Source organism: Taeniopygia guttata, chromosome 7 (genome assembly GCF_048771995.1).
Source record: "Taeniopygia guttata chromosome 7, bTaeGut7.mat, whole genome shotgun sequence".
NCBI classification, from domain to species: domain Eukaryota; kingdom Metazoa; phylum Chordata; class Aves; order Passeriformes; family Estrildidae; genus Taeniopygia; species Taeniopygia guttata.
In genome coordinates, this window is record NC_133032.1 from 23794548 (window position 1) to 23822508 (window position 27961).

The following is a 27961-nucleotide window of genomic DNA, read 5'->3' on the forward strand; positions in this document are numbered from 1 at the left end:
CCAGCAGAAAAGCTGGCTTCCCTGCTCAAGTTAACATGTTTAACAAGGCTGTTCCTGTCACATTCACAAAACATTTGGCATGAACACTGGTATAGCTGACTGAATTGCAGATTTAGTAATTTAGGATCTTCCTTGAGTTTTGGTTTCGATATTACTCATATGGACAAGAAGCATCTTTTTTGTACCTGCATTGTTTTCATAATTTTCCTTACATTTCATTATTTTAGTCAAGAGGAAACTCTGATCAGGTATCATGTCCCATTCTTGCTCTCCTAAGGTGATGGGGGAGGAAACATTTAAACTGCATTATTAAATGGTTTATGCAGATCATATTGGGTTTTGAAGAAGTAAATAGTTTTATTCCTGTAAATAGGCTTTGTGTTCACATGAGTTTGTCACACGTGTTCCAAACTTCAAGAAGGGTTATCTTTACAATTCTAGCAAGAGAGATTTCATCAAAAAAGGATGCCAGTACCACTTGTTAAGCACCAAGGCCATAGACAGAGCCTGCTCTGGCTCTCATATTGATTGCAGCTTAGAACAGAGTCAGGAGCAGGGGACGTTTATTTCCAAACTGCAGTTTCAAGCATCGAGTGGTGTCCTTTTGTTCAATAAGCCTAGCAAAGTAACAAGAAAAACAAAAATGCCTCCCACACAAAAGCTTTTAAACCTCCTCCAGAGAAGAGGGAAGGAAGCAGATCATGAGGAAGGGCAGGAACAGCCCTGAGGTGTGGGTAGACAGCAAAGCTTGTTTGTCTCACGTTCTGGTCAAAGCTCCTGTGCAGAATTGCTGCTGCTGCTCTTTCCTGTGTTGCCAGCAGGTACTCAGTAATCCAGCATGAGACACACATCCCTGTTAATGTGCTTTGCTTGCGGTCTTGGTATCATTTTTCTGTTTAATCAGAATAAAAACTGTTGGAGATCCTGGAAGCCCTTCCATGGAGGCAGAGTTCCTTTGGACTCATTGGTCCTTTGACTGGCTGTCTTTGCCTTCTTTAAAAATGATATCAAGCTTCAGTGAAGGAGTCACATGCCCTTTCAGAGAGGACACTGTAAATACAACATGCTGGTGAATCACATGGTAGTTTTAGGGATTTGCTCTCCTCTGATACCCGTTCCCAGAGCCTTTGCATTTTGGGTCACTGGAAATAGATTGTTTTGTAGTTTGTATCCACTTGGCAACAGGAAATTGCAGCTCTTCAAGCAGCTCTTGAATCTTAAGAATCTTGTGATCCTGTGTCTCTCCTGAGTCATTCAAGTGTTTTGATGCAGTTTTAAACTCCAGTGGGGGATGCTGCTTATTCTTGCTGATTTTGTTTTGTTTTCTTTATTTTGGTCTGTGCAACCTTTGGTTTTATTAGTGACTTGAGTCAAGTCTGCAATGACAGCTGTTGACTGACTTCCAACTTGGAAGCTCGTAACTACTTATACTTATCTAGGATTGCACAAAATATGGACCATTGCTTTTATCTGTAACTATGATTTTTTTTTTTTTCTGGTGTTATAAAAGTTTGTTTATACTATGGAAAATCCTATCTTGGTGAGGGGGTGTAATATTGTGTAAGCCATGTCATGAAGAGTTCAAAATATGTGTTGAAAATGGCCTCATTGAAAATGTAGCTATTAAGTGAAACACAAATTAAAAAGCAGCCTGCTGACAATTGGACTAGTGGTGCAAAAACAGTTGTTTTACTTGCAGCTATCTTACTCATGCTATGGTTTCATAGAAGCAGTTACAATGAATCTTAAGGGGTGTGTAGAATGAAGCAGCTAGATTCTCAAGGCTGAGTGGACAGTTTACAGGTATGATTGATATGGCAACAGTTCAGGGATAACCTTTACTGAAAAAAAAGTAATGTTTGGGAGCAATTTCTGTGTGAGAAGACTCTCAGAAAGATGAAGAATTCTGCATATTTGGTATGTTGTCCTAGGTTTTAATCGAGAAGACAACACTTGAGGATTTCCTTTCTGTTTCAGCAGCTGGGAGTCTGTTTTAAAGACTGCAGTAATTACAGCTTTAGTTCCAGGCTCTGCACTAAGTGATTTTAATTTTTTTTCTAGAATTAAGTGACTTTAATCTATAATGTGTGTTTCCAAAGGTTGTAGTCTCTAGACTTATTATTCTTGCTAAGTTACTTAAATAAAAAGTTTGATCACTTTGCTTGCAGTAGAACAGAAACCCACAAATAGTTAATGTCTAACTTGGAGTTATTTTTCATAGAAAATATTAGCATTTTTAATAAGGTATATGTATTTTAATGAAAAAAGCAGAAAAGCCTTTTGAATTTAAATTTGCCATTCATTTAATCTACAATGGTGGTGTGAATCTTCAGTTTTCTCTAGATGACTGAATTTCATTAGGTGCAGTCTAAAAATAAAAAGGGAAATTTCTAACAGTTCATCCTGGCAACAGTGGGGCCACAGAAAATAACTCTGTGTTCTGTTTTTCTCCCTATGCATTATTGTGGTCTGTGTCAGGTGCTGTTATAATGCAGTTACAAGTGACTTGCAATAGTTAATGGAAGAGTAATGAGAGCCCTTAAAATTATACTGAATTTTTAGGACCTAAATAAAGGTATACATAGAAAACTTTTTACAGTGTTTGAAACTCTGTGGCTGTACCAACTAAGGTGAGTTTAAGAGAGGAGGAAAGGATTCCGTTTCTTCAATACCCAGGAATAATGGAAAACAAAGTTTTGTAATTTTTTTCATATGTAGTGTTGACAAAGTCTTTCCCATATGAGATGAGGAATATTGCAGTGTAATTATTTTTGGTGTTTTTCAAAACTAGTTACATAAGTTAATTTTCATGCTAAAGATTCTTACTGATTTTTCTGGACAAGAAATTACTACATATTTTTACACTATTACGCTGTGTTCACGCTGGTTTGTTTTTTTTTTCTCCGTAAGAAAGTCCCTGTAGAAAGGAAATAGGAGCCAACTCTAAATCTAAAATAAGGACTAAACAGCTTTTCATTTGCCTTTCTACCCTTTGAGATGCCAGAAGCAATTTCCTCTTGAAGCTGACTTCCTTTCTGGAAGTGATTTTCATCTCCAACCATGTTGAGGCTCTTTTCTCATTCTTTCATTCTGACTAAGTTGCTTTTTTCCTGTCTGACTTTCTACTGCAGTTGGGAACTTCTGGAGGTAAGTAATGACAGACAAGTTTCTTTCTAACTTTCTTTTTCAGTTCTTCTTCCCCCCTCGCCCCCCCCTCACCCAGTCAGTCCAGAAGGACAAACAAAGCACTATTGGTGTCCTCTGCAAGAGAGCACTGATAGGGGCTGGCTGTAAATTGACGTGGCATGGAAAATCTCTGGTAGTTGGGAGCAGCTCTAGTGTTGCTGCGAAATCAAGCCTACTCTTAACCAAGTTTGTAGCTTGAAATCATCACAAGCTTTCTGCTTCTATATTAAAAATGAATGGAAAGTACCTTTGCTTTTTGGTCTGGGAACTGGGCTTTTTCTCTGTTTGGATTTACAGCTAATGGGAAAAAAAAACCGAGGGGAATTATTTGGTTCCTTTTTTTCCCTCTAGTAAGAGCGACAGATCTTGCTGCTCCCCCCACCTTTTCCTGTGACTTAATCATTTGCAGATCTTGCCATGGGGTGCGGACTGAGAAAGCTGGAAGACCCAGATGATAGCAGCCCTGGAAAAATCTTTTCTACACTGAAGAGACCACAAGTTGAAACAAAGACGGATTCTGCTTATGAATATGTATTGCTGGATTTTACCTTAGAAGGTATTTTTTTAATGCTGTATCTTTACTATTTTGAAGTAAGAAGGAACAGGATTTAACTTAGTTTTGTCTTGTTTGATTTACAGTAAATCTTAGGCACTTTTATCAAAGCTAGCCAAAATGTAAGACTTTTATTTTGAAACACAAATCATGACGAAGGTTCTTACTTGTATAAAATTACAATGGAAACTGCTGAAGTATTTTTAACAACCAAAACCTCCAAATTATACAACTGTCCTTGTTATTGAATAATGGTTGTCTGAATTCAGTGTGACGGTTCAGAAAATACACTGTGCCTGAGCCTTAATTGAATAACAATTTTTTAAATGCCCTCAACTTCCGAAAACAGGCTGTCATTGTCCTTGTTACTTTATGCAGAAGTAAGTCTGTTCCTTAGTTGTATATCGGGAGTAACTTCCCCTCTTATGCCCACCGCAGTCTCTTGGTAGAAGTTTCTGTTATAAGAGTCTGAGTTCTGTCTTACGTTTTTTCCCAAATGCTTTACTTGTAGTTGTTGAATAGTCTTTTGAAATTGTGACTGAAATGAAACAAAATCTGTATGCATAGCTAGAGGCAGACAGTGCTCTGTGGGATACTTCCTTCCCGAGGGTGTCCCATCTCTAACAGAGCAACTCCCTGTTCCACAAAGTTGAAAACATAAACAAGCCCAGATGGCTGCCCTCAGAGCACAGGCAGCTCAGTTTTACAGTCACTTCATAGTAACTTGCATTTCGTACCAACCCAGTCTACTGGAAATGCTTAAAAACAAGGATTTGAAGAAAATGCTGTTAATAAAAGGGTTGGATAAAGGGAAACAGTGTAAGTGCAGGTCTTACTGCAATTACAGGAACATTTTCATAAACAAAATGTGGTTTCTGATTAATTTTAACTGTATTATATTTTTATTTAAAATACAGGAGTCTTTCCATTAAAAAATGTAACATACTAATAGAAGATATATTCTGGTAGGTTATATAGTACTGGAAATCTAACTTTGTTCTGTTTATTTACACAAAAAGTTTCTCACTGGCTTTTTCCTTTTGAAGAAACAAAGCTGTTGAGTAAGTAGTGGTAAGATATTGGAAATAAAGTTAGGCTGCCTAATGCATACATGGATTATTTACTGATATAGGAAGGATAAATTTTTTGGAAACTGGAGAGCATTCAGTGTTCTTAAGTAGCCTCTGTTCCAGAGAGTTTTGCTGTGTATTCAAGTTACAATTTCTAATAGTGTTTTATAAATTGTTTTAAAAGTGGTTGTGACCTTTTAAGTAAAAGCCCATCAAACAAGTGCAATTAAAGGTGTATCTCTGTTTTAATAACCTAACAGTACAGCAGTAAAGATTCATTTTTCTGTTGTTTTGTCTGATAAGCAGAATTGCTTTGCTTCGGTGGAATTATGAATGTTAAATAACAGATCAGTTTCAGATAGTTGCCTCACTCTTCTTTAGGTTTCTCACTGGCAGTAAGGGGATTTGTAAACAAAGGTATCTTTCTGTTGGATGGTTCTAGATATATGTATATAACCTCAAAATACTTTTTTTTTGAAGTCTATTTTTAGAGCTAAGATGAATGCAGAAAAAGAGCATGGTGCATATATATGCTGTCTTGGAGGCATTTTTCAATTCTGAGTGTTTTGCAAATGAGGGGATTGGCTCAAGTACTGTGGAGAATATACTGAGCTTTTTTCTTTCTCCTTCAGCCAGCTTGCTCCTGTACTTGTTGCTATTTGAATGTCCTTTGGCTAAATTAAACTGAGAGCCCTTTATAACTTCAGACCAAAGTTTTTGCTCTGCTGTCAAGTTGTGTATTTATGGCACTCTTCTGCATAGGAGATTTGTGTGTGCCCGAGTGATTTCTTGCCACTGGATCTTGCACCAAGTAAAACAGAAAATCTTAACTTAATATTTTAAGCTCTTACAGTAAACCATGTCCTGCACCAAGGTAAAAGTATAGCAAGCATGTATGTGTTGTTTCAATTCAATATGCCTTATTCTGTGCTTTATCAGGTATATGCAATGTGAAGTCGAAATGAGCCTGCTGGGGAAACTTTCAGCAGTCCCTGATCTTCTTCCAGGCCATGATGCAGATTAGGTCAACCATGCTGTAGTGTGAATTTTGCTGGCTGGAGTCGCTGTGCATCTTAACTAGTTATTAGCTGTGCATTGAACCTTGGCTTCTCCCTTCCTGGTTCCCAAAATGCTCCCATCCCTGGTGTAAAAATTAGCTTTGAAAGCAAGAAAAAGAAAATCATAGCCAATCTTTTATTTTGGTGGAACGGTATAGTACAAAGAAGAGGGAGCACTAGACTCTGAAGTGTAATTTTGAATGCTGGTCAGTGACTGTAAATTCCAAGGTCTCAGTCATTAGTCTTATCCCAATGACACAAACAGCTGCTGTATTGTGAAGTCAGTTTAACCAGAAAGTAGAAATAGTTTATATATTTTTACTAAGCAGAGTGCTTATGCTTTTTCCACTATCCTCCTGTTAGGGAAAACAAGAAATATTGATGCAGCCTACCAAGATGACATGCTGTCAAGTTCTTGTCATTCTGAATACCAGTATGAATATGTATGAAATAGCTCTTTTGTCATCTTCAGTATCCTGCATCTGAGGCTTACTATGCAGCTGGAAAGTTAGCTGGAATTGTTATTGCTACAGTATTTTGGCTACCTGTTGAGAGCACATCAGGAAGGAAACTTTTTTTATGAAAAAGGGTTTAAGACATTTATAAAATCAGGGATGTGATGATCATATTGCATCATTCCTGCTTTTTTGGTGTGTAGGTGTGGAGCAGTTATTTCTCAATATATGTGGCTCCTGGATTTACAGTGAGTGGAATCATGGGATGGAGGTATTGCTAATGACAAAATACCATCTGTTTACAAAATGGTAGCTGTGATACACTGTCTGCTTAAAGAAAAAGTGCAACAGCCCTGTCCTTATGACTGAGAGTGACTGACAGTTTAGTGTAATATCTTGAATTTGCTGATTATCAGCAATAAACCATCAATATGTATGTTGCTGATAATTTTTGGTAGTGTGTGTTCCCTGGTATAAATTATTCTGGTTCTTCTTGATGGCTTTTCTGTTAAGGCTCTTACAGTGATAAGCCAAGCAGGCCACCCTTCCTTTTCCCATTAATAGAAATTGGTATTAAAAAGCATTTGAGTGTTGTAAAATACTAGTTTCTGATAGCTTGTGGGGGTTTTGTGGTCTTTTTTTAAAGCCCTCGGTAACTGTATGTATGTCAATATCATCCACATTTTATAGTGGGAAAGCAGTATAGAGTCTCTACAGAACAATACTTGTGAATCAGCAGAGTTCTAATTCAGTTTATTAGAAAAAAAATATTTGTGCAAACTAAGGAGTCATATCTCTGATTTATGATAGTTTAAACAGTAGGATAGACGAACTTAGTGACTTCTGTGTCTTAGGTCCTTAAATTCCTTGCTATTGCCAACCTGCACTATAATGCGGATAGACAAGAGAAGGTAGGGACAAGAAGTTAACAAAGTGATGAGAAATTTATGTAATTGCATTTATTTTATTTTTTATTTTATAAATTTTTAAAATTACAGAATGAAAGGAGAGTTAGTGTATTTAATTATTTTCAGTTGTATGGTTTGAAAGGGAATGCTGAGGGCAGCATGTTACAATTGGTATCTTGGAAAAAGTGTTGTGAGATCACTTAGTTTTGATTGAGGTATCTTTTGATGGAGATGGACACTGATCTTAATGCATAGAAAGTCCTGCAAAGAGGGATCCATCAGTATCCAACAAGATCCAGGCAAATAGGCTGCTTGGAGCAAGGGTCACCAATAGACCAGCAGATTTCCAGCCAGGCTGTTTTGTTATCAGAGTTCCTAAGTGCAAAGGATGAAAGCTTTGGCAAATCTGTGCTGGCATAATGGGGTTTCTGCTGCTATTTGTATAAGTATTGATTTCCTGCTTTCTGAAAGCATCTAGAGTTCCAGCTGTACTTAAGAGAAACAGGAATTACTGACCCATCAGACTGACTGTAGCAGAACATCTCTGTTACCAGCATGGAATCTTCCTTTTCTCTCTGTAAAAGCTGTGGACCATTCAAAAAAGGTTCTCCAGGAAGTTTTCCCTTTATCTCTGTAGTTTTCTCTAACAATAATGTATTACCTAGGTGCTACCTATTGATGCAAAATGCCTGCACACACTGAGAGGGACCCTCCTTAGAAATCAGTGACAGTACAAGCTTACTTAGGTGATGTATAAGTCTCTTGAAAAAAGGAACTGTAACTGTCAAAATGTCAACTGATACTCCACAGATCACTTCTAAGGGAAAAAAAAAACCCAGAAACAAATCAATTGTTGCAGGTTTAAATATGTTATGTGGGAATTTACCTGAAAACTAGAGTTGAGAGATACTGCATCAGTATGTTTAAGGCTTTGGCTAGACAACATAGTTGCTTTGTTAAGTTCAGCCCTATTATGTGTTTAGATGTTAACAGAGCTTTTTAAATCAGCTTGGCAGATCTTGATCAAACAGAAAATGTTGCCAAGTATGTTAAAAATAGATCGTATTAAGTTGTAAAAATAGGTACTTGAAGTATTTGAATGGTGGTGAATCATCCATGAATCTGCTTTTTCTTGTATAAATACAACTGTTGGTTTTAATGAATGCCTGGGGACAGGTTTTGTTGGGTTTGCATAAAAGAAACTCACCCAAAATGTTTAGACGTATACAGTATCACGTGCTTCTCTTCTGCTTTCAATGCTTTTTAGCTTCTTCAAACCCAGAAGTTATCAAGATCAGTTCTGTGTTGGATATAGCATCTCGGGTGGAAGACTATTACAGCAAAGGCTATGTTGTGGGAGCTGTTCATCCCATCATGCTGCCAATTGCACAGAGAAGGAATTTCCCTGCAAGTCACATGTATCGAGTGGTACTCTCACGATTAAAGCTAAGGTAACAGTGAAATAACTTGAATACACTGATCCTTTACTGAAGCCATTTGTAAGTGGGCTGCTCAACATTCATAACTTACTGATTTGAAATGAGCACCTCAGATTAGCCAGTTAGTAATGTCTTTAATGCTAAGCACACAATAAGCTAACGTTTCCTTTGCCTTAGTAATATCCTAATAAAAATCCAAAGTGTAATATCATCTGTCTTAGAACTTGCAGCAAATAAAAGATTAACCAAAATACTAGGAGAGTAGCAAGCTGCTTTAAACTGTTTCATGCCTGCTTTTACTTGGTTTTCAAAACTTTTGTCTTTCCCAGGAAAAAATTACATAGTGCGTGCATTAATTTGTCTGTGATAGTTTGGAGTTTTTCCTTATTGAGAAGAAAATCATCATTTTGGATCAGAGGTCATACAAAAGCTTAGTTTAGACACTGGGGGAGAGGCACAAGCTTGTTTCTGTTCCAGATCCATGGTCTTGTTTATTACTCCTGCTTTTACTGCATTAAAATCCCCACTTGATCCTAAAGAATACATACAGAGAAATGTTACCATTCATTAGTTCCTTTTGAATGCAAAGATTATTACCCCTCATTCTTATTTTGCATAACTAGGAAGTGGATTTCTTACAGCATTAAAAGTTGTGAAGCTTCCCGGTCTCTCCTGAGTCCTTATGTGATGCACAAAGGTTCTTGTCTTTATTTGAGGACTGGGAGTATGTGAATTGGAAGCTGCCTCACTGCCACTGCAGTAATATTTTCGTAAAGCATTCATTTGAGAGAAATTCTCAAACCCTTTGATTAAACAAGCATTGCTGGGAGTATTTGCTGCTCATACTACTTAACCTTATAAATTCATCTGCAAACAAGGTGAATGCTGTTCCTGTGAGCAAAAGGTTGAATAAGAAAGCAAAATGCTTGCCCTGGAGCTGAGGTTTCCAAGAGCTGACGCTGTCAGCACACAGCTCCTGCAATTTGCCTTATGTCTGTAGATGTAGCATCCTTTGGAAGTTGTTGTTTGAACCTTTAGGCCCTTGAATGGATGAAGGATGAGACTCTGTAGCCTACCTGTGAAACTGGGGTATGTTCTAATTTCCTTCCCAGGTGCCATACGTAGGCTGGATTTGTTGTGGGAAATACACCTTCTCCAACTATTGTTTGTAAAGTAAACTTTTATATTTGAATGTGTCTAATTGATGTTCTTTTCTAAATGAAATGATTATACAAAGTGTCAAATAAAATCCCATTATATTATTAGAATACCATAAATATTGTCTGACTAAGAAAAACTGGCTTTAGATGAAACATGAGTACTATTCTGTAACTTTAAATGGAAGTTAGGGTTTGTCACCTTCAATATGAGGGATTCAAACATTATTTAACCCTCAGTGTTTTTGCATTGTATTCCTAGCATTTGCCTATACTTTCATTTAACAACTGCAGCTCTGCTTTAGTTACAAAGACTAAGCAGCAGGATGTTAAAAGTGTAAAAGGACCATTTCTGTTTGTGGTGTGTTTTGTACAAAACTGAATCTGCTTTGTGCTTACTAAATTTATGGTTTAAATTTGTGTGTTTTGCATTGGTAGAGATTTTTGCATTTATTTATTACAAAGGCAGAGCTGTTTGTCAGTAAAGCTTAATTTACAAAATATCTCTCTACATGGTCTTCAGATGAAATTCTTGTTAAATAATAATATTCTTATCCTGGCATTGAAACACATAGTACCTGTCACTTTGTGTAGGAAACAGAACAAAACACCAAAACCCACTGAGCTCTAAAAAGTATGAAGAAGCATTGTCAGGATTTCGTTCATAACTCTTCCAAAAGAAATTAATTCTATATGCAAGCATTTGCTCAACTTGGCAGCAAACTCCTGACAAAGACTGCTTTATTCTGTGTTCTAGCCAGAAGCACACAGCACCCAGAGGACAAAGGCACCCCAGGCTGGTGATTGAGGAATGTCCTTTAACATATGAAACACTGACAAATGAAGTAGTGAAAGAACTGCTAGAAAAGGTAATGGAGATTTTTTTTAACTTCTCTTCAGATTTTTGTTTCTATTGTGTAAGTTATGTTTAGTGGTTGTGGTTTTAGTTTTGTGTTTATTTTATAGAAGCTACAAAACTTTTCTCAAAGTGAGAAGAGTTACTTTTTGTATTATAGGACTAAGTATCCCTGTAAAGCTTTGGAAGTCTTCACTGAAAGCAATGTCAAGCTCAAGCTCAGACTCTCTTTATAAAATACTTGTATAATATGTGAATTTTATGGTTTTTTTGAGTTAAATACCTAAGAAGAAATGTTCTTTTCATTCTTTACCCAAAAATACAGCATGTATAGGAACTATAATAAATATTTACTTGGCACAGCTTTTGAAAACATTGTATAGTTACAGTAAACTTATACTGGAATGCAAGTTATGCTTCTAGTTCTTTTTGTGTTTAACTTCCTCTGCAAAATGGAGGACTTGCTAAAGCAGGAAACTATTGTTATTAAAAGAGTTAGTGATAACTTTTACATTAGTTGCCAAGGAGAGTAGTAGAAGGTAAAGCATATTGGAGATCTTTAATGATCTTTGAAATTTCATAAGTTGTTTGTATTTTATAAATGGCTTGTTTTGACTTTGTCAGGTGTTTCACATTTAAAATGTGATTACATTAGGCATTTATAATATATATACACCTATTCCAGGTTGGTGGTGTAGTGTAGCAGACGAAGAGTAGAAGGAAAAACACACTTGAAATGAGCAATGATCTTGAAGTCTTGGAAGCATATCTGTCACAGAAGTAGTATGTGAGAGAATAATTTGATTTTAAAATGTTCTCGGTTTTAAAAAGAGCCATTAATCCAGTCAAATCTTAGTATTTTTTTTTTTTAAGATCTGAAACAATAATAGTGGTTTTCAGCAAAAAGATTATTGTATGGTCTGTTTTTCTGTTGCTTGCTAAATTTAAAACTGTTTTGGCTGTCCTTGAAGCAGCAGCTCTGTATATATAAGCACAATGATTGGCATATTGTATCATTGCTGTACATAAATAATGGCAGTAGATAGATTGAAGTGTCACTATTGTGGTACTAAAAAGAGATTTCAGTACCATCAGTTGTTTGATTTTTACTCACTCTGTGGTTTAATAGTTTATGTGAGTAAACTGAATAAAGATCCTTCTCACTCTGCCCTCACTTAATCCAGTACTTCCCATGTGATATCTTCTTTCTGAGCTGAAGCTCCTGTATTTACCTGTGAGGACTTTACTTCACAGGGGAGCTTGTAGTGCAAGGTGTCAGTGGGGTCACCTTCCTAAATGGCAGCACTCGCTAACCCAGGAAAAAAATCAGCTCCAGGAACAGACACATCCCACAGGTGGCACAGATGTTACAGTTGAGTATTGAGACTTCAGTGCAGAGAAGACAACACTGGCTGAAATAAGAGGATTTTCATTTGCTTCTAGCTCCCTTCTTTCTCTGCTCCTCCACTGTCCTCAGTAATAACAAAGCTGAGTAGCCTCCAAGGGAACCAGGAGGTAATGACTCATGGCTCTTGGCAGAGATACTTTATAGTACTGGAGGTCAGTATTTTGAGTCTGACTGGCATCACACATTTAGAGAAATACTATTTATTGCTCTGCTATACTGCTTTTATCAGTACAACACAGTAAAAAAAATACTTTGGGTTTGTTCTAAATGATTTTGTATATTCTGAAGTCGGTACCAGTGTTGGCCACCTTTCTTGGCCTGACTCCAAAGACATGCTGGAAAACATCCCTTTACTTTGAAGCAGGGGCAGCATCAAAGACAAGTCACCCTTCTGTAATACAGTGTTAGGCCTTTATGTCCTCAGCAGTTTAGTAAAGTGGTTCATGTATGTACAAGTTTTAAAGAAGAAAAAGGCCTGTGCAATTCTAAAATGACTTTGCAGCTAAGTTATTGTTCTATTGCAGGTTAATGAAGCTGCTAAAAGAGGAAAGAAGTTTGTGGGATTTGTAACACAACATTTTCCTCAGCCTAAAGCCTGTAATGGAGCAAGCACAGATGGAGGAGCAGAGCTGGAATCAACGCTGGGCAGAAGAAATAGGGAACACAGAAGAGAAAACTTTGAGGAAAACTATAAAAACTGGAATGAAGGGACATTGAGCGGTCACTCATCTGAGAGTGGGATAGAAGAGGAAATGCATGGAGAAAGCAGACTGTTAGAGGATTCAGATTTCCAGTTTGGAAAAGAAGTCAGCCCTTCTAAACCACGAAAAGGAGATGGTAATAATTGCTGCTTGTTTGTTGCAGAAATAAGGTATTTTATTGACTTGTTGAGGCATTGCAAAAAAGAGAAAAACAATATTTTCTGTTGTATCAATTGCTGGTTTTGGAAAAGGCCTCTACGCATGCACATGTAAATGCATACATAGTTCTAAAAGAGTTGCTAGTTACAGAAGCAGAAGGAATACTTACTTCTGTTTTATGTATGTGAACTGTAGTAATATATTAAAATGATATTTCAGTTTTCATGTAGACTATTGCAGATGTTCTGTCAGAATTCTAGTTTCAATTCAAAAAAAAAAGGAAAACCACAAACAACCCCCCCCAAAATCGCCCACAATGTAATTGTGGCTTGAAATGTGGTGCATGCAGAAAGAGTTTTTGCTCAATATATGTATAACAAACATGTGGCAGTAAAAATCCTTCCTTTTAGAAGGATGCAATTGTTATAAAATATTTTCTGCAATGCACGTGTAGATTACCCAATATAAAATTATAAACACATAGCAATTTCGAAGTGTACATTGTGATTCCAGTTGTGCCTGTTTCAAAGATGACAACAAAGACGGTGCCTTCCAGCTAGAGCCATAATTTTACATGCTTCCAGGCAACTCACATAATGTACACTAAATAAATCCGTTCATAATGGATTCTTTCTGGTTAACGTGCCTTCAAGAAGTGTCCTGAAAGAGATCACTGAAATTAATGCACTGGCCATGAAATCGAAGACAATAATTGTTACAAAATGAATTTCTGAGAGAAAAGTAAGCATTAGAAGTATAGGAAGGAAAAGTATAATTGAAAAAACGCTGGTGCTGTGATAGACAACTTAGTTGTAGAAGGATGAGGTGCTTGGTGTAGCATGTGGGAAAAATAGCCTGAAACATTGACTTCTGGTACTGAAACTCTAAGGGCTCCTGGCTGCTAAGAGGAAAAGGCAAAAAGAAGTAATTTAAATCAGAGAACTAATGTAAGACAGTATTTTGTGCAAAGCAGGCAGCATGAAACTTTCATGTCAGGCTGCATTCCCTGATGAGCCAGAGATGTTTAATTGCTCTGAAAAGCAACCTTTTCACTTTCCTGTTAAAGCAACCTCTCCACTTTGTAGACTGTGAGAATAATGACTCTAAGCACAGAGATATCAATGTCCCTGTTATTTTTAACACTTGAGTAAAAGCAGTTTTTCTACAATGAGCTTTTATAGCATAATCTTTTCTTACAGCTTGAAATTGTAGGTTTGCTATGTATTAACAGTCCTGTAAGGAAGAAGTGGAAAACTCTAGGTTCTGTTGAAGAGCACTGTTTGTGCAGGCTGGTATGACCAGGCAGATCAGCAGCCAGTGCATCCCCTACATGCAGTGTTCTCAGGAAACTTCAAAAAGCTTTGGCAAGGATATGCTAGGCTTCTCTACACTAGTCAAATAGGAAATCACTGGAGTTCATGAGATAAAACTTCTAGAAATGTAACCACCTTTCTTGGTCTATGTTTTATGTAACCATCATTTTGAAAAATAACTGATGCATATTTTCCAAGGTGGTGTTACATGTGTGTAGGTATATACTGCTATACCAGTGTGCCACTTCCTTTTACCTCTGCTCAAAAGAGGCAAAAAACTGTGTCCAAGTTTTAGATTTGGGGATAGTAAGAATTATTTTTTACTGTTATGTTGCTTTTTGAACTATTTTATTGAATTTTGACTATAATGCATTGCTTGTAGAGGTAAATTTCTGGTAGGTGTGAGGAATTGGATAGTTGTATTGGGAAACAGTTTTCTTTTTCTGAAGAATAAGGGATGTCACTTCAATATATGGTAAAAGAAATTAAGATTTGTCAGGGTAAACACATCTATTCTGATGTAAGCACCTCTGAAAGTGATAAAACTGTATAAAGACTTATCTCTTACTGAAAGTTCGACATTTTGTTCTGAATTTCCCTTATTCTAGGTACCTGATGTCACCTGCAGTGGGTGTAGTAACACTTCTCAAAGCAGAGAGGGATTCTTCCAGTTACTGGTTCAGATTACTTAGAGTATAAATCGTATTTTGGAAATTTCTCTGTTACTGGAGCCTAGAGAGACTGACTTCTTAACTGGGGTCATCTAAGCAAATTCCATTGTTTTGACAGTGTGAAAACTTCGATGTTTAGAGGTTGGTTTGCATTGATTTAGGCTGCCCAGCAGTATTAAGCAATCTGTAAATATTTCTGGGCAACTGCTTTGTGTTACTTCTCTACACCAGTGACACACAAGTGTATTTGTAGAACATACTCATATAGTTAGGATTTCATAACTTGCAACAGTGATTTCCTAAAATGCTATGGATATGTTAGATTTTAATGAGTGCTTGCTTGTAACTGGTTTTATTAAAGCACTGTATTAATACCTAGACAGAAAACCAATTTGAGGATATGTTGGTTTTGTATCCTTAATTTCCACTGATCATCAGTTACTATAGGAAAATCCCAGTAAGCAACTAATTACACTGGTACTTCAGAGAATAATGGGTTAAAGTCAATACAGGGCATTCTTTACATTTGCAAGCTTAGAAAATTGTCTTTTGTTTTTTTATAATTGCCAACATTTGTAGCCAGAAGTTTCACAAGTGGCAGAAATGAAGGCTGTTTCCACTGTTTTTTCTTAGTCTTTGTATGTTTTCTTTATGCAAACCCCAACTACCTGAAGAATTCAGTGACAGCCCAGCTGTAATAAGTTCACATTTTCCTCATATCCGAAAGCATACCTCCCCTCACACCTTGTCCTGAGTGTGTTTAGGTCTTAAGCAGAGCAACATTAAGAAACAGTTATTAAAGCTGTTGCTTAGAAATAGAAAATGATGTTAAAATAGGGGAGATTAGTAATATTACAAATTTTGGAGCACTGTCTTTCAGGTTCATTCTTCGTTTCTCTCTCCTTAGAAAAGCTCTATACGGTCTTCAATGTTTTTGATGATGATTCTACCTGCTGGACCTACCATGAGGGTCTTTTGTCTATGAAAGTAACAAGAAAGGGGCCAGTTGTTAGTACACTGGAAGCAGACTGGCTAGAATTAACTACGTTTTATTATAAACAAGGATTGGCCTTAGTTGATTCTTTTGTACACTGGGAAACTTCTAAAGGTGAGTACTGTCCCAGGATATCGTGAAGCTTTTGCTTGTTTACATAGAATTACATAACTTGAAAAAAATTATGATTATAGTTTGCTTCTTGGTGGGAGGGTATATATGTGAGTATGTCCAGATGGATCTGTAACTGCCCAGAAAATAAATTACTCCCTTTTAGGTATCAGATTTGACAATTTATAATCAACTAATTGAAATTTTTGCTTTTGTTTTGTTTTATGAAATTGGCAATTTCCAAAGCAGCAAACTAGAGTAGATTTATAACAAAATGAACCTCTTGTGCTAGTTCTTCTGGCTTGTTTGTGCATTTTCAAGGAAAAGACAATGGGATGAAAAGTGTTTAGAACACTCAAATTCTGTTGCTGTAAAATATATAACTGAAAGATTCATTTCCATTTGAATTGGATTTATCTGAAAGCCAGAAGTTAAAACTGCAAAAACCCAGTAGGTAACTACTGTTGTACAATTACTTGAAAAAAAAAGTGAAACAAATGATAGTACTCTAGTGTTAAGGGTACAGACCAAAACAAACTAAGATGATTAATCAATTCCAAAACAATGAAATATTTTAACAAATGTTGTTTGATAGCAAAGTTACACTGTATACTTCACTAAAGTGATGCTTTGGTTGCATTTGTACCTCTCTTGCTTGTACTAAGTTGCAAGTTGTTGATATTCCTTTAGAGTTAATGATTGCAGTGTAAGCAAGCAAAATACAGGGTTGCAGTAGAGAAAAAAAGTCTTGTCAAATGTTAGTTGAAAAGGTTCCAGAGACCTTAAACAGTTGTTTTTAATGGTCAGGATAATTAACAAGTGCAATAGAAAATTAGTAACATATTAAATTTGCTTTCATAACTAATTTTATCTGCTTTTTACATTAATTACATGAGGAGGGTAAAATTACTGTCAGTTTGAGCAGTTGCTATATTTACTATGCCTTTTGCTTTTTTCTGATAATTTTGATTTAAAACAATATGCGCTCTTGGGTTATTGAAGGCCTTAAATTTAAAAAAACATACAAAACATAAGATCTTTGCCATTTAAATTATGATTCTTCAAAAACAAAAGCCTGACACTAATGACAACTCTTCAGTTTTCATTGCTCTCCATGAATTTGAGTGTGAATCACTGTGTTTGTGTAGCTCTGCAGTAAATTTATGACTCAGGCACATAAGCTCATCAATGTAGATTTACTTCTGATGGAATTTGACAGCTAGTCCCTCTCAAACTGCATATTTTGTGCACATGAACAGAATGCTGGTTTGTAGCAGTCATCTTTTTTTCTCTGAAACTGTTACTCCTATTTAGCGAAGTCAGTGGAGCAACCAAATTTCCTTTGGTGGAGGAGAGGTAAGAATTCTGACTTGTAGTTCGCATTATAGAGTTTTTTTAGAGCTGGAAAAGAACTCTCTGGAGATCTGTTACAGTTCACTGAAGGGTGGTTTTGCAGCTGTTGAAATTAATCTTTGCAGCTGTTGACCAACAGCAGTTTTACAGTCTTCCCATTCTTCACAGAGAGGGCTGTCTGCTCTTCTCTGCATGAATAGCTCCCTGTCTTTAGGAGGTTATTATTACCCAGGTAATAACATACCTCATCCAGTATTGGAGGGGATTTAATGCTGGTATTCTGGGGATTACATAATTTTGCTGTACCAATTAAGTTTGTTAGTCAGCTGTTAAAGTAAATCTCCACAAAAGGCTTCCCAAAGGCTGTTAGGAGAAGCAAAACCAGAAACTAAACCAATATTTGATGCACAGCTTTAGTTTGGGCCAAACGGATGCTACTGAGCTTCAACTTGTGAGTCAGGGAGTTGTGCTCTGAAACTTCCTTCCCACCAGGAATCCTCCTACAATTACTTGCTTCAGGCTCTTCCTGTGGCCATTCTTGTGTATTTAAGTGGCTGTAGTTGAGCTTTACACTTCATGGTTCACTCATTTTTGTGCTCTTTTCCACCACACCAAAAGCCACATGTCTTGTCAGGAGGACAATATTGAAGCTGAGGAAAAAAGGGTTGTGCCCATCTTCTGCAATGGATATGTTGAATACAGGAAACTGGAATCTATACTGGAGTTGGGAAGGGTTAATGCTTTTGAGACAGTTGTTCACAGTTCAATTTGTATAGAAAAAAGGGATTTTATTATTAAGTTGACCTGCACACTCCATAAATAACCACAAAATTGAGTTTTCTGAGTAATTTAATTTTGTTTTAGGACTGTTCAGTGAGAAAGAAACATCTTGTGTACATCTTGGTAATCTATCAACCTAAAACTTAATGCTGATGTTTATGTTCACAGGGGATTATTTGCCCAAATCTTTAGAAGGATTATTTATCTATGAAGAAGAAGGTGCTGGGGTTCCAGGTTCTAGCAGGAAAGGAAATGATGCAATAGTTGTTGAACAATGGACAGTCATTGAGGTAAATAGGTGATGATTTAGCAGTGCTATTTCCTACTGGTATTTTTCTTTGTTTTTTCCTTTAGGATCCTGGTACCAATGTTCCATAAACATTCAGGATGGTTTCCTGAAGTCACCTGCATAGGCTTTACTAAAGCCCCAAATTACAAAAATGAAGTCAGATTTATGGGCATTGATAAATATGCATAAAAGAAATATGCCAGAGAAATTGTGGCCTAACATTTATAAATGCTCATATCAACAAATACAACTACCAAAGAAAAGATGGGGTTTTTTTCCTGTGTTTCAGACCAATTTAGGTGTAATTTCAGCAAGTGCAGGTCACATTGATAGTGTGAAGTGTTTTATAAAAAAGGGGGAGAAAATAGCTCTAACTAGAAAAGCAACAAGAGAAAACTGATAGTGAATTAATTCAGTGTGATATTCAGATATGTATTTTTATGAAAATTTTACTGCTTAATATGAAATACATGGGTTTCCTAATAAATTTGCATCTACTACTGTAGTAGGTTACAACAATAAAATTTCTTAAAATTACTCTTTAGAAATATTCTAATCTTTTAGGATTATTGGTATGAATGACATCTGAAAGCAGTTGTTGTTGGATTATGTTGTTGGATTTTCTTACTTTTGAAATATGCAATGATAAATACATTTATAAATGTGAAAAAAAATTAACATCAAACTAAAGACTTGTATCTGTAAAAAAAGACCACCACCAAAAAACCCACCAAAACCTTAAGTATGTAGCTAAGTGAGATGCTTATTTTTCACATGTGGAGTAAAAACTGTAAAGATGTCAATTGAGACACCTAATCATGGTGCTTAAAAAGTTTTAGGCACTAATTTAGCAAAGTTACAAGTTTGTTGAGTGAGATGTGCCTTGAATTATGTCTTGATGAGTCAGGGCTCATACCGAATGTTAATAAATTTTGTTTTCCATGGATTTTGTAGTCTTGAACTTTTCAAGTTGTTTTCAGTTTGAAATAATGCATCTCCATCAAACAACAGCTTGATGTCATCTCAAAGGATTATCTCATTAAAAATGAGAGGGGAGGTGTTGTAATTGTGTAGAAATGCAAATAAAACCTGTACAGAGTTTCTTTACTACTTTTTATAATTATTAATGTAGGGGTGTGAAATTAAAACAGATTATGGACCTTTACTGCACACGCTGGCTGAGTTTGGATGGCTCCTGACCTGTGTCCTGCCTACACCAATTGTACGACATGACAGGTACCCAAACTGTTGGTTACAGCATTTTTGGTGTGTGTATCAAATAATTACTTGCATACTTAAATGTAAAAGGCAGGAAAATGCTGATAATGTTAAATGTATGCAAAGCTTGAGATGTAAGTAGCATTTTCATGGAGTGCTTTGCCACATCTGTTTAGGACTTCTGATTTCAGTGAGTCTAATTCTAAATTTAAAATACATTGTGTAAATCTAAACATGAAAGATTTTATTTAGGAAACTTTTTATCACATACCCAGTCCACAGAAATGTTATTACTCATGCTTCAACTAGAAACAAGTGTTGAAATGTTTACTAGTTTAGGACCTTGATAAATGACTGATTTAGACCGTGGAAAGAGTCGTGTTGTCATAAGACAGTCATGGAGTGTTTGTTGCAAATTAGGCCAGAGAATGTCCTAATCCAGCAAGTTACTGGGATGTTTCTCTTCTCTAATATAGACATTATGGTTCAACTCAAATATAGTACCAGACCTACTGGATTTTAGGTCTCTAGCTATAATGCTTATTTAGAGCATTGATGGGACTCTGTTGTACATAAGAAGAGCTGGATTCCCCATAATGTTCCGGGCTTTCTTTTTTTGATTCTTAAATAACCCCCCCAAAAAAGATATGACACTAGACCAAGCATTCTTAATGCTTCTCTTCTTGCATCTTTTTTTTAAAGTTCTCCACCCTTTAGATGAAATTGTCAAGCTTCAGAAGCAACCAAAGGTACTGAGGCAGGCTTAGGGCTCATTAACAACTGTGGGAAGAAATGATTCGAGTCATCTTTGGATCCCAGATCTCACTGTGTTAAATCAAGACAGCATGAAAAAGATGTGCATGAAAGATTCTAAGAAAACTGTTGCAAGATAGTAGAGTTCTGCTTAAGTAATTTGACATAATTCAATTCACCCAATATAAGAAGGAGGCTTTTGTGATCAGGAAATAGGTTTTGGGGTTTTTTGGCAGTGTTTTTTTCTAATAGTTGATTTTAACCAACTGGTTAAATGCAAAGACAAAAGAAGTTGTGGTAAAATATGGTATGTTCTGTAGCTTTTTTTGTTTGGGAGTCTCTGTTTTGCTTTCCTCTGCAAGAAGAAGCGGTTTCCAGAACACGAAACAAATGGTTATCCTTTAATTTCTTCAATAATTTTGTAATCTAAGTGTCTTATCTTTGAACATGGTGACTTATAGGCTATATGAACTACCAGGCCTGGTTTTCATAAACAGCTGAAATTTTGGCCAAATCTTCGGGCTTGAGAGTAAGTCTTCAGAATCTGGGTATAATCTTTGAAGAATGGGAGGGAGATGTTAGTAGTCATGGTGTGTTCTGAGTGATAGGATGAGAGAATATTTAACTTCCAACCTTGTGTCCCACAAGCAATGTAACTGAGCCCATCCCCACAGGGTTTGAAGAGCAGGGTCAGGAACGTCCTGAGCAGCTGCTGAGTGATACCCTGGGAGTGTCAGCCTGTGCTTGCAGTGGATCAGATGGTGCTGGTTTGTACCTCAGAGACCACAGAGCAAAGGCAGGGCCAACTAAAAGAGGCCGAGTGCTGTAAGGGGAAAAAAATAGGATGCAGTGCTGTAGGAAGCATTAACTGATTAGGCTAGAGCTGTTCCTTGAATTAGTGAGACTATACCAGGAAGATATTTAGGTGTCAAACAGTGCTATATCCCAGATGTGAAACAGCCAGAGCGTTAATAGCAGTGCTCATGCTAAAGGGGTTGTATCCTGGCCAAATCTGAAACTGGATTCGTTTTGTATCCACACTAGAGTAACTCAGCCTAATAAAAACAGTTTGTTTTCTGGTCTAATGGTTGAGTAGGAGTCTGTATGAATTGTCTAATGCTTGTTTACCCCATTGTAGCTTATGAGTTCCTCATGGAAGAAATAGAATGAAACATGTTTTGTGTGCCTGTGTTATATCCTATATACAGCAATTCAATTTGCTTTAAAAAAAGGAAAAAAGCTTATGAACAAGAATTCTGAGTTAGGGATTGAGAATTCATGAGAATCAGACAGTCAGTGTCTTCCTATTCTGATGGGCTGAGTAGTAATTGATAACTACTATTTTTAGGCATTGATGTTGGTATTTAAGGAGAAGAAGAAATTCCTGGATGATTACTGTGTCTGCTATGAAAGATGCCATTACTGTGATGGTGGTGGGTTATCCTAGGAATGCAAAAGTCTTAATAAAGAAGGACACTTTATGCTGCTCAACAGCTGTTTTATTCCCCAGACTCAAAAGTCTGACCTCAAAACCCAGCCTGAATATTAAGAGGTTTCAGAAACACTGAAAAAACTGAAATAAGCAACAATTTGGGATGATCTGACAAAATTAAGCTTTCATGTTTATTTTTTAAAAAGAATTTGTGCATAGTATTTAAAGAAAATTTTATCTATTACCCCCATTTTTACTCACTGTAGTATTTTCCTCTATTCTGTCTCCCTATTCTCCTAATTTATTGTAAAACTTTCCCTCATGCTATCCGGTTCCAAAGGAGTGCAAAGTTATATTTTTTAGAGAAGTGAAAATAAAAAAGAAAAGAAAGAATACATGAAAATAGTTTTTCTTATTCCCTTTGGAAATTTTAAGAAAATCTTGTCTAACATCTGTTTTAAGTGCTTCATATGTCAAATATTCATGCATTTAAAAAACGTAGAAACCAGAGCTATTGGCAGTACTACTGAGCTTGTAGCTTCATGGTTGTTTCGGAGGACTTTAATATAGACATGTAAGAGGACACAGTTTTTGCTGTACAGCATAAGCAGACAAACATATTGCTGGTGTTTCAACAAAAGAGTCTCTGTTGCTCTTCATCACTCTTGAAGAAGAGACAGGAAAAAGGCTTCAGCAGCCTTACTCTGCAGTGACCTTTATTTCCCTTCACTGCTTACTGTAGTCCCTGCAAATGGGCAGGGCAGACTATGAGCAATGCACGGCAAAAACACTGACTTTATGGTTCTTCATTTATCCTGGCTCACCACTTAATCTATATTTTCAAAATGCCGTGACTTACAAGGAAAAGAGGGAATGTAGAAATGTGAGGGAAACTGTGGAGCTTCCCTTGCTCTAAGCACTTTTTCTCATTTAAATTCTGTGGAAATCCCACTGTCATTGAGTTCTTTGTGAATTAAGCTCATAGCTGCTTTGTCGTGTGCGGCATTTTAATAAGGTCAGACTTAGAAATTTGTTCATTTACTTCTTGTCTACTCACCATCATGTCCTTTTTCTGTTCTAGTAGAGTTTGTACAAGCTTTAGCTCAGTGTTTGGGTTTTTTTCTTTTCTCTGAAGGAATGCAGACACTGTTACAAAATAAGCCTTAGGCTCTTCCCCATGCCAGGGACTGTGCTCAGCTTTGTTGCTTGGAAGAGACATTTTTCAACTGATCAAAAGAGACATAACTGAGGCACAGAGAAATACCTAGCCAAGTGGAATAAGGCTGCAGGATTGCAGATTTCCTTATCATGACATAAAATCTAAACACTTTTTCTTGTAATGAATGCAAATAGTGAGGTAGGGACTCTTGGAACAGGAAACCTTGTTAGGCTAAAGGAAACAAATTAATTTGTTCTCCTGCAGTTTTGTTTTTCCCACAAGCTGGAGTTTCAGTTCTCTGTTCTCATCTAAGGAAGACATGCAAAGATATGCTGTGACCTGAGTTGAGCTGGACTGAAAAAAAGATTGTGAGGGGCCAAACACCATCACAAATCCATCATCAGTAGCTATTGATCATGTTGGCTGTTTATGCTGAGAATAGTACTGGTTTGTGCATTTTCTCAGAGCTTACTTCCAGAAGCTTTACTGGAGCAGGCTGTTAACAAGCTCTTCTGAGCTCATAGGAACAGTTTTAATCCCTGTTTTTTTCTTGGAGCAAGTCTCTGATGTTAAATACAAAATAATTTTCAGTTGTCAGACATGCATCAGTTACCTTGACTTTATGTGTGCAGTGGTTAACCTTGTGAAATATCCACACTGAATTAAAAGCTTAAATTGTTTTATTAGTTCTTAGTAATGTTATGCATAATAACACAGTTTTATGGTTGATAGAATAGGTAGAATCATAAACAATTCAAATTAACTGCCATATCTTTGCTGTTTCTATTTTGCTATTTTTATTTAGTGCACTCTTAAATCTGTAGCAACCCTTTTGCCAAACAATTTCAGTATTTTGCCTTTATATGCCTGAAGATCTTACTGAATACTGCCCAGAAGCAGACGGGGGGAGAAGAGCTTATAAAAATGTAGTATCTGATACTTAGAAGAAAACTGGAAATTTTAAAATCTTTTTATTCTGGAGTTCTTGTCTTGAAATTGTTTAACTTTCAGTGACATGGAGTTGGGGTTTGTATTATATCTCCTATCAAAGTGGTGACATGTATTTCTGGTGGAAAGATGATGGAAATATATTAAAACTTAGAGGATGTATTTATCACCACTACTAAGGGGATGTAATGCTTATGAAACATCATATCAGTAATACATGGTCTGGGGAGCAACTTCACTTGTCTAAAAGTATTCCCTTTTGGAAAAAAAACCCAAAACCTTTGCTTTGTCTACCACAACAGTATTGGCATCTGTAAAGGTTCCGGGACTGAAGTTGCTCTTTTTTTTTTTTTTTTTTTTTTTTTTTTTTCCCCTTTTCTTTACTTTTCTTACTAAAATATTCTCTTCTCCCTATGCTGGTACCTCCCTCGTACAGAACTCTGTGTGTCATTCATCTCATTCTTGATGCAAAGCTTATTAAAACTGAGCTGAAGCCCTTTATCCATAGGTGATGAGGCACCAAGCTTATCCTGCTGTGTCCATTAGATTACATTTTACAACTTCTTTTTAGCAGTAAAGAATGTCAATTCCCAAGTTTCATACCACAAAGCATTGAGAGATTTGCTGAAGCTATGGAACTATGAAGATTGGGCCTGGTTGTTGTGGTATTAATAGGTATATGTTGCTGTATATTTAACAGTGAAGATTAAGTTAAAAAAAGACTTGTGAAGGTTTGCTTCAGACATAAATGTGCAGACTTGGATTAAAAGTAGGAGCTCTGATATTTAAACTTTCAAAACCAACATATTAAATAATTCCAGTCATGGTAAAACAAGTTACTGCTCTGTCCATATTTTCATGTGCATCACCTTAACCTAGTTCTATGCTTCTGTTTTTAAAAAAAATATCATTATAGAACCATTGAGGAATTAATAAACTGGATAATACTCTGTAGTCTGTCCTCTTCTCACTTGTGAACTAACACCCACCCTAAAGCTGACTTCAAATATCTTAGTGACAATTATTGCCTTTAAAACATGAAAACTATTTTCTTTACATTTTAGTGAAGGAAATCTGGCCACAAAGCAAGTAATTTTTCTTCAGAGACCTGTTATGTGGAGTTCTGCTGTCCAGACACCAGAGGTGAGTAACATATTTGTGATATTAATATTAAAAAATTAGTACTTCACATTATGGCAAGATACAGAAACAAACTAGATTTCAGAATTAACAGGGGAAAGAACTGGCAGAATACAGTTTCCCTGTGAACAAGTTCAAGTTCAGTGATGTTTTTTGCAGCTGGATTACATGGGTTTTTTTCTCAGCTGTTATCTCTTAAGCCATAGAGAAAAGCAAAAGCAGGCTGAAAATCTGTTTTATGCTGAGGAGTTACTGTGTCTCAGGTGAACATGGCCGGCTATGCTGTATTTCCTTGGAAGTCTTCAGGAGTCTTAAAAGTTCTGATCAAAATCCTGCATCTTTTGCTCATGAAACAGAAAATTATTTTGACCTTCAAAACATCTACTTTCGCATTTTTAGAAGAAAGGAGTTTTAAGCTGTGTTCTAAGGGATGCTGTAACCTGCAGGTTATGGAGGTGAAGGACTGTTGAATGAAAATGTGTGACAGAGGCTTTAAAATTCCTGCAGCTGAACTTCAACAATTCCTTGTCCCTTTTGAGTGGAGGTTGTATGAAGTGTTTTGAGAATTAAGTGACTGACGGTCTTCACATTCTGCTCAAAGTCACTGTCACAATTACTGCACCAGCACAGTACTGCAGTAAATGCTGCTGTGGCCAGAGAAGGGTGAACTCCTGGTGGGCTTTTCTTTGCCAGGTCTTTTGATGTACTGTGATGGGTTTCCATTTTCTGTTCTTTCTCACTGGTTTTCAGTGGCTGATCAGCCTTTCTCTATTTAACATGTCTTTCCTGTGATAATCTTAGGCAGTTAGGAAAGCTATGAATGTTTTCACTCATGTCCAGCAGTGGAGTGGTAACTTCACAAACTCATTCATGGCGTATGATTATATGGCAGTGGTACCTAGCTGTTTCTTTCTCTATTTGTATGAATACTTCCATAGTTGTTCAAATTTCTTGTATTTCTATTTGATCTTTCTCTGTGGTTTTTTTACTGTCTGTTCAGTGTGTTGCCATCATTTGTGTTTTCCTTTGTTTAGTGTTTCTAAAATATACTCTTCCTTTTTTTGTTCTTCTCCAGGCTTCTGCTTATCTCCAGCCTAACTTCCTTCTCACTGTGTCCCCTGGTAATTAGTGCTTCCATGCCTGGAAGAACTAACCATGCCTTCAACATGTACAGTTCAAGTCCTGTTTGTTTTTGTCTCTGCCACTGTCTGAATTCCCAGATAGTTCTTGTACACTAATTTATATCTTCATTTTCAGAATTGGAGCTTTTGCATTTTTGCTCTTCAGGGTTCTGTGTAGTCTCTTTTGCCAGTGTCTTAATCTCTCTCCATTCATACCTTCTTCTAAATTCTACCAGTAGACTTTTTTCCCTAACTACCCTCTGTGTTGAAAGCACCTCCAGCTTTTATCTTTAAAACCTTCTGACTTCCTCTCACATGCCTGACTTCGTAGCCTTTACTTTTTTTCCTAATTCATTTCAGAAAGTATGTTTTGGACCACAGTTTTTGATAGCAATGTTGTAAATATATACAGCACATGTCAGCCATGGAATAATGCTTTTCCTGACGTTTTCTTCTTTAATAGTCTGTATATAGTAAGAACATGAACTCCTGATACTTTTTTCCCCTTGGTAAGGCATAATGTCACTTCTTACTATGTGTTTTTTAAAAGGCAGTGTAACTGTATGTCACAGGTTGGATTCTGCCAAAAGATGTAATACACCCAGTTCTGTAAAACCATTCAATCTGAGGAACTGATGAATCTTTGAGACATGGCTAAATTAAAAATAGGAAGCATTGTACTCACTGTTTAGATTCTTTCACCCTGTTGTGAGGTGATGAGCCTCCTTGGGTTATACAAATAAAATGTGGTTTGTAGTTGTTGTTTTATTTTGTTGGAATGGAAAAAGTTTGACTTAAGCATTAAACGTACTCAAAGTAAACAAGAAATAGCTGATTTGTAGCCATTTACATCAGGATGTCTGTGTTTGAAATCTGAACAAAAATGTGTTTTTTCAGTACCAGTGAATGTTTTGCTTCTCTACCAGAGATTTCATTATGCTGAGGTCATTTAGCTTGGGATAAATAGGTAACTGGGGCTGAAGCTGAAACATTTAGCAGAGTCACATTTTCCTTCTGTTTTGCCAATTATGTTGGTTTTTGCCATAATTTTAATCCCCCATTACTTGGTCTCTTAATCTCACAGGGTCTCTTTTCTGAGGATGGAATATGTTATGTCTCACAGCTCATCTCTCTGCCTTCTTGTATATCTGTGGGGTAGTGAGTTATGGACTGGTTTATGATTTATGTGGTAGTACAAAAGCTTCTTGGGTTACAAGAGCTGTATTGTCTCTGTGGACTTCTTGTTTGTCACATACCATTTGTTTTTCTAAGAAAGGGTTCAGAGGATGAAATGCAAGATTGAACCATGCAGTGCTTGAGTGGGTTGGTTTTTTCTTTTCTCTTTTTCTTTATTTCCCTTAAGCAGACTTTTCCATCCTCTTTCTTTGGCATCGAGGCAAGACTTATTTCCTTCTATTTCTCCTGAGGCAGTGCTGTTTCCCCTTGTTTAATTTCCCAATGTTGCCTGTAACAGCTTCCCTAAATATGTTTCCTTTAGCCACATAGGCCATTGTTTTTACTGTTTCAAAAGGATTTGAGAAAAAGCTTAGCAATGTACAGAAGGAGGCCACACACTTGCCAAAGCATAGTAAAAGTCTGTGGAGTGTTCTGGTTTTTTTTAAAGTGTCTGCACTGTGTCCTTCATGCACTAAAATGCAGCTCTGTTCTGAGGCTGGATTCCCTCTTGGCTCCATGTGCTCTTTCTGTGGGCAGGGCAGTGTCCCCTGGC

General features: G+C 36.6%; 1 protein-coding gene across 3 annotated transcripts in view; it reads left to right on the forward strand.

Moving 5' to 3' along the window:
• The first annotated feature begins 2991 nt into the window (after positions 1-2991).
• The window catches only part of RFTN2 (raftlin family member 2), a 29537-nt gene continuing 4567 nt past the window's right edge, over positions 2992-27961 (forward strand). Inside the window, exons 1-9 of one of the 3 annotated variants that reach the window (XM_030277776.4) lie at positions 2992-3147; positions 3596-3742; positions 8498-8681; positions 10584-10695; positions 12615-12927; positions 15842-16042; positions 18341-18462; positions 19594-19697; positions 25036-25114. In XM_030277776.4, the coding sequence (XP_030133636.1) occupies positions 3604-3742; positions 8498-8681; positions 10584-10695; positions 12615-12927; positions 15842-16042; positions 18341-18462; positions 19594-19697; positions 25036-25114 (1254 nt within the window). In that variant the 5' untranslated portion in view covers positions 2992-3147; positions 3596-3603. Of the gene's footprint in view, positions 3148-3595; positions 3743-3876; positions 4559-8497; positions 8682-10583; positions 10696-12614; positions 12928-15841; positions 16043-18340; positions 18463-19593; positions 19698-25035; positions 25115-27961 lie in introns of those variants that run through there. The other 2 variants (XM_072932410.1, XM_041717440.2) reach the window with 2 other exon arrangements.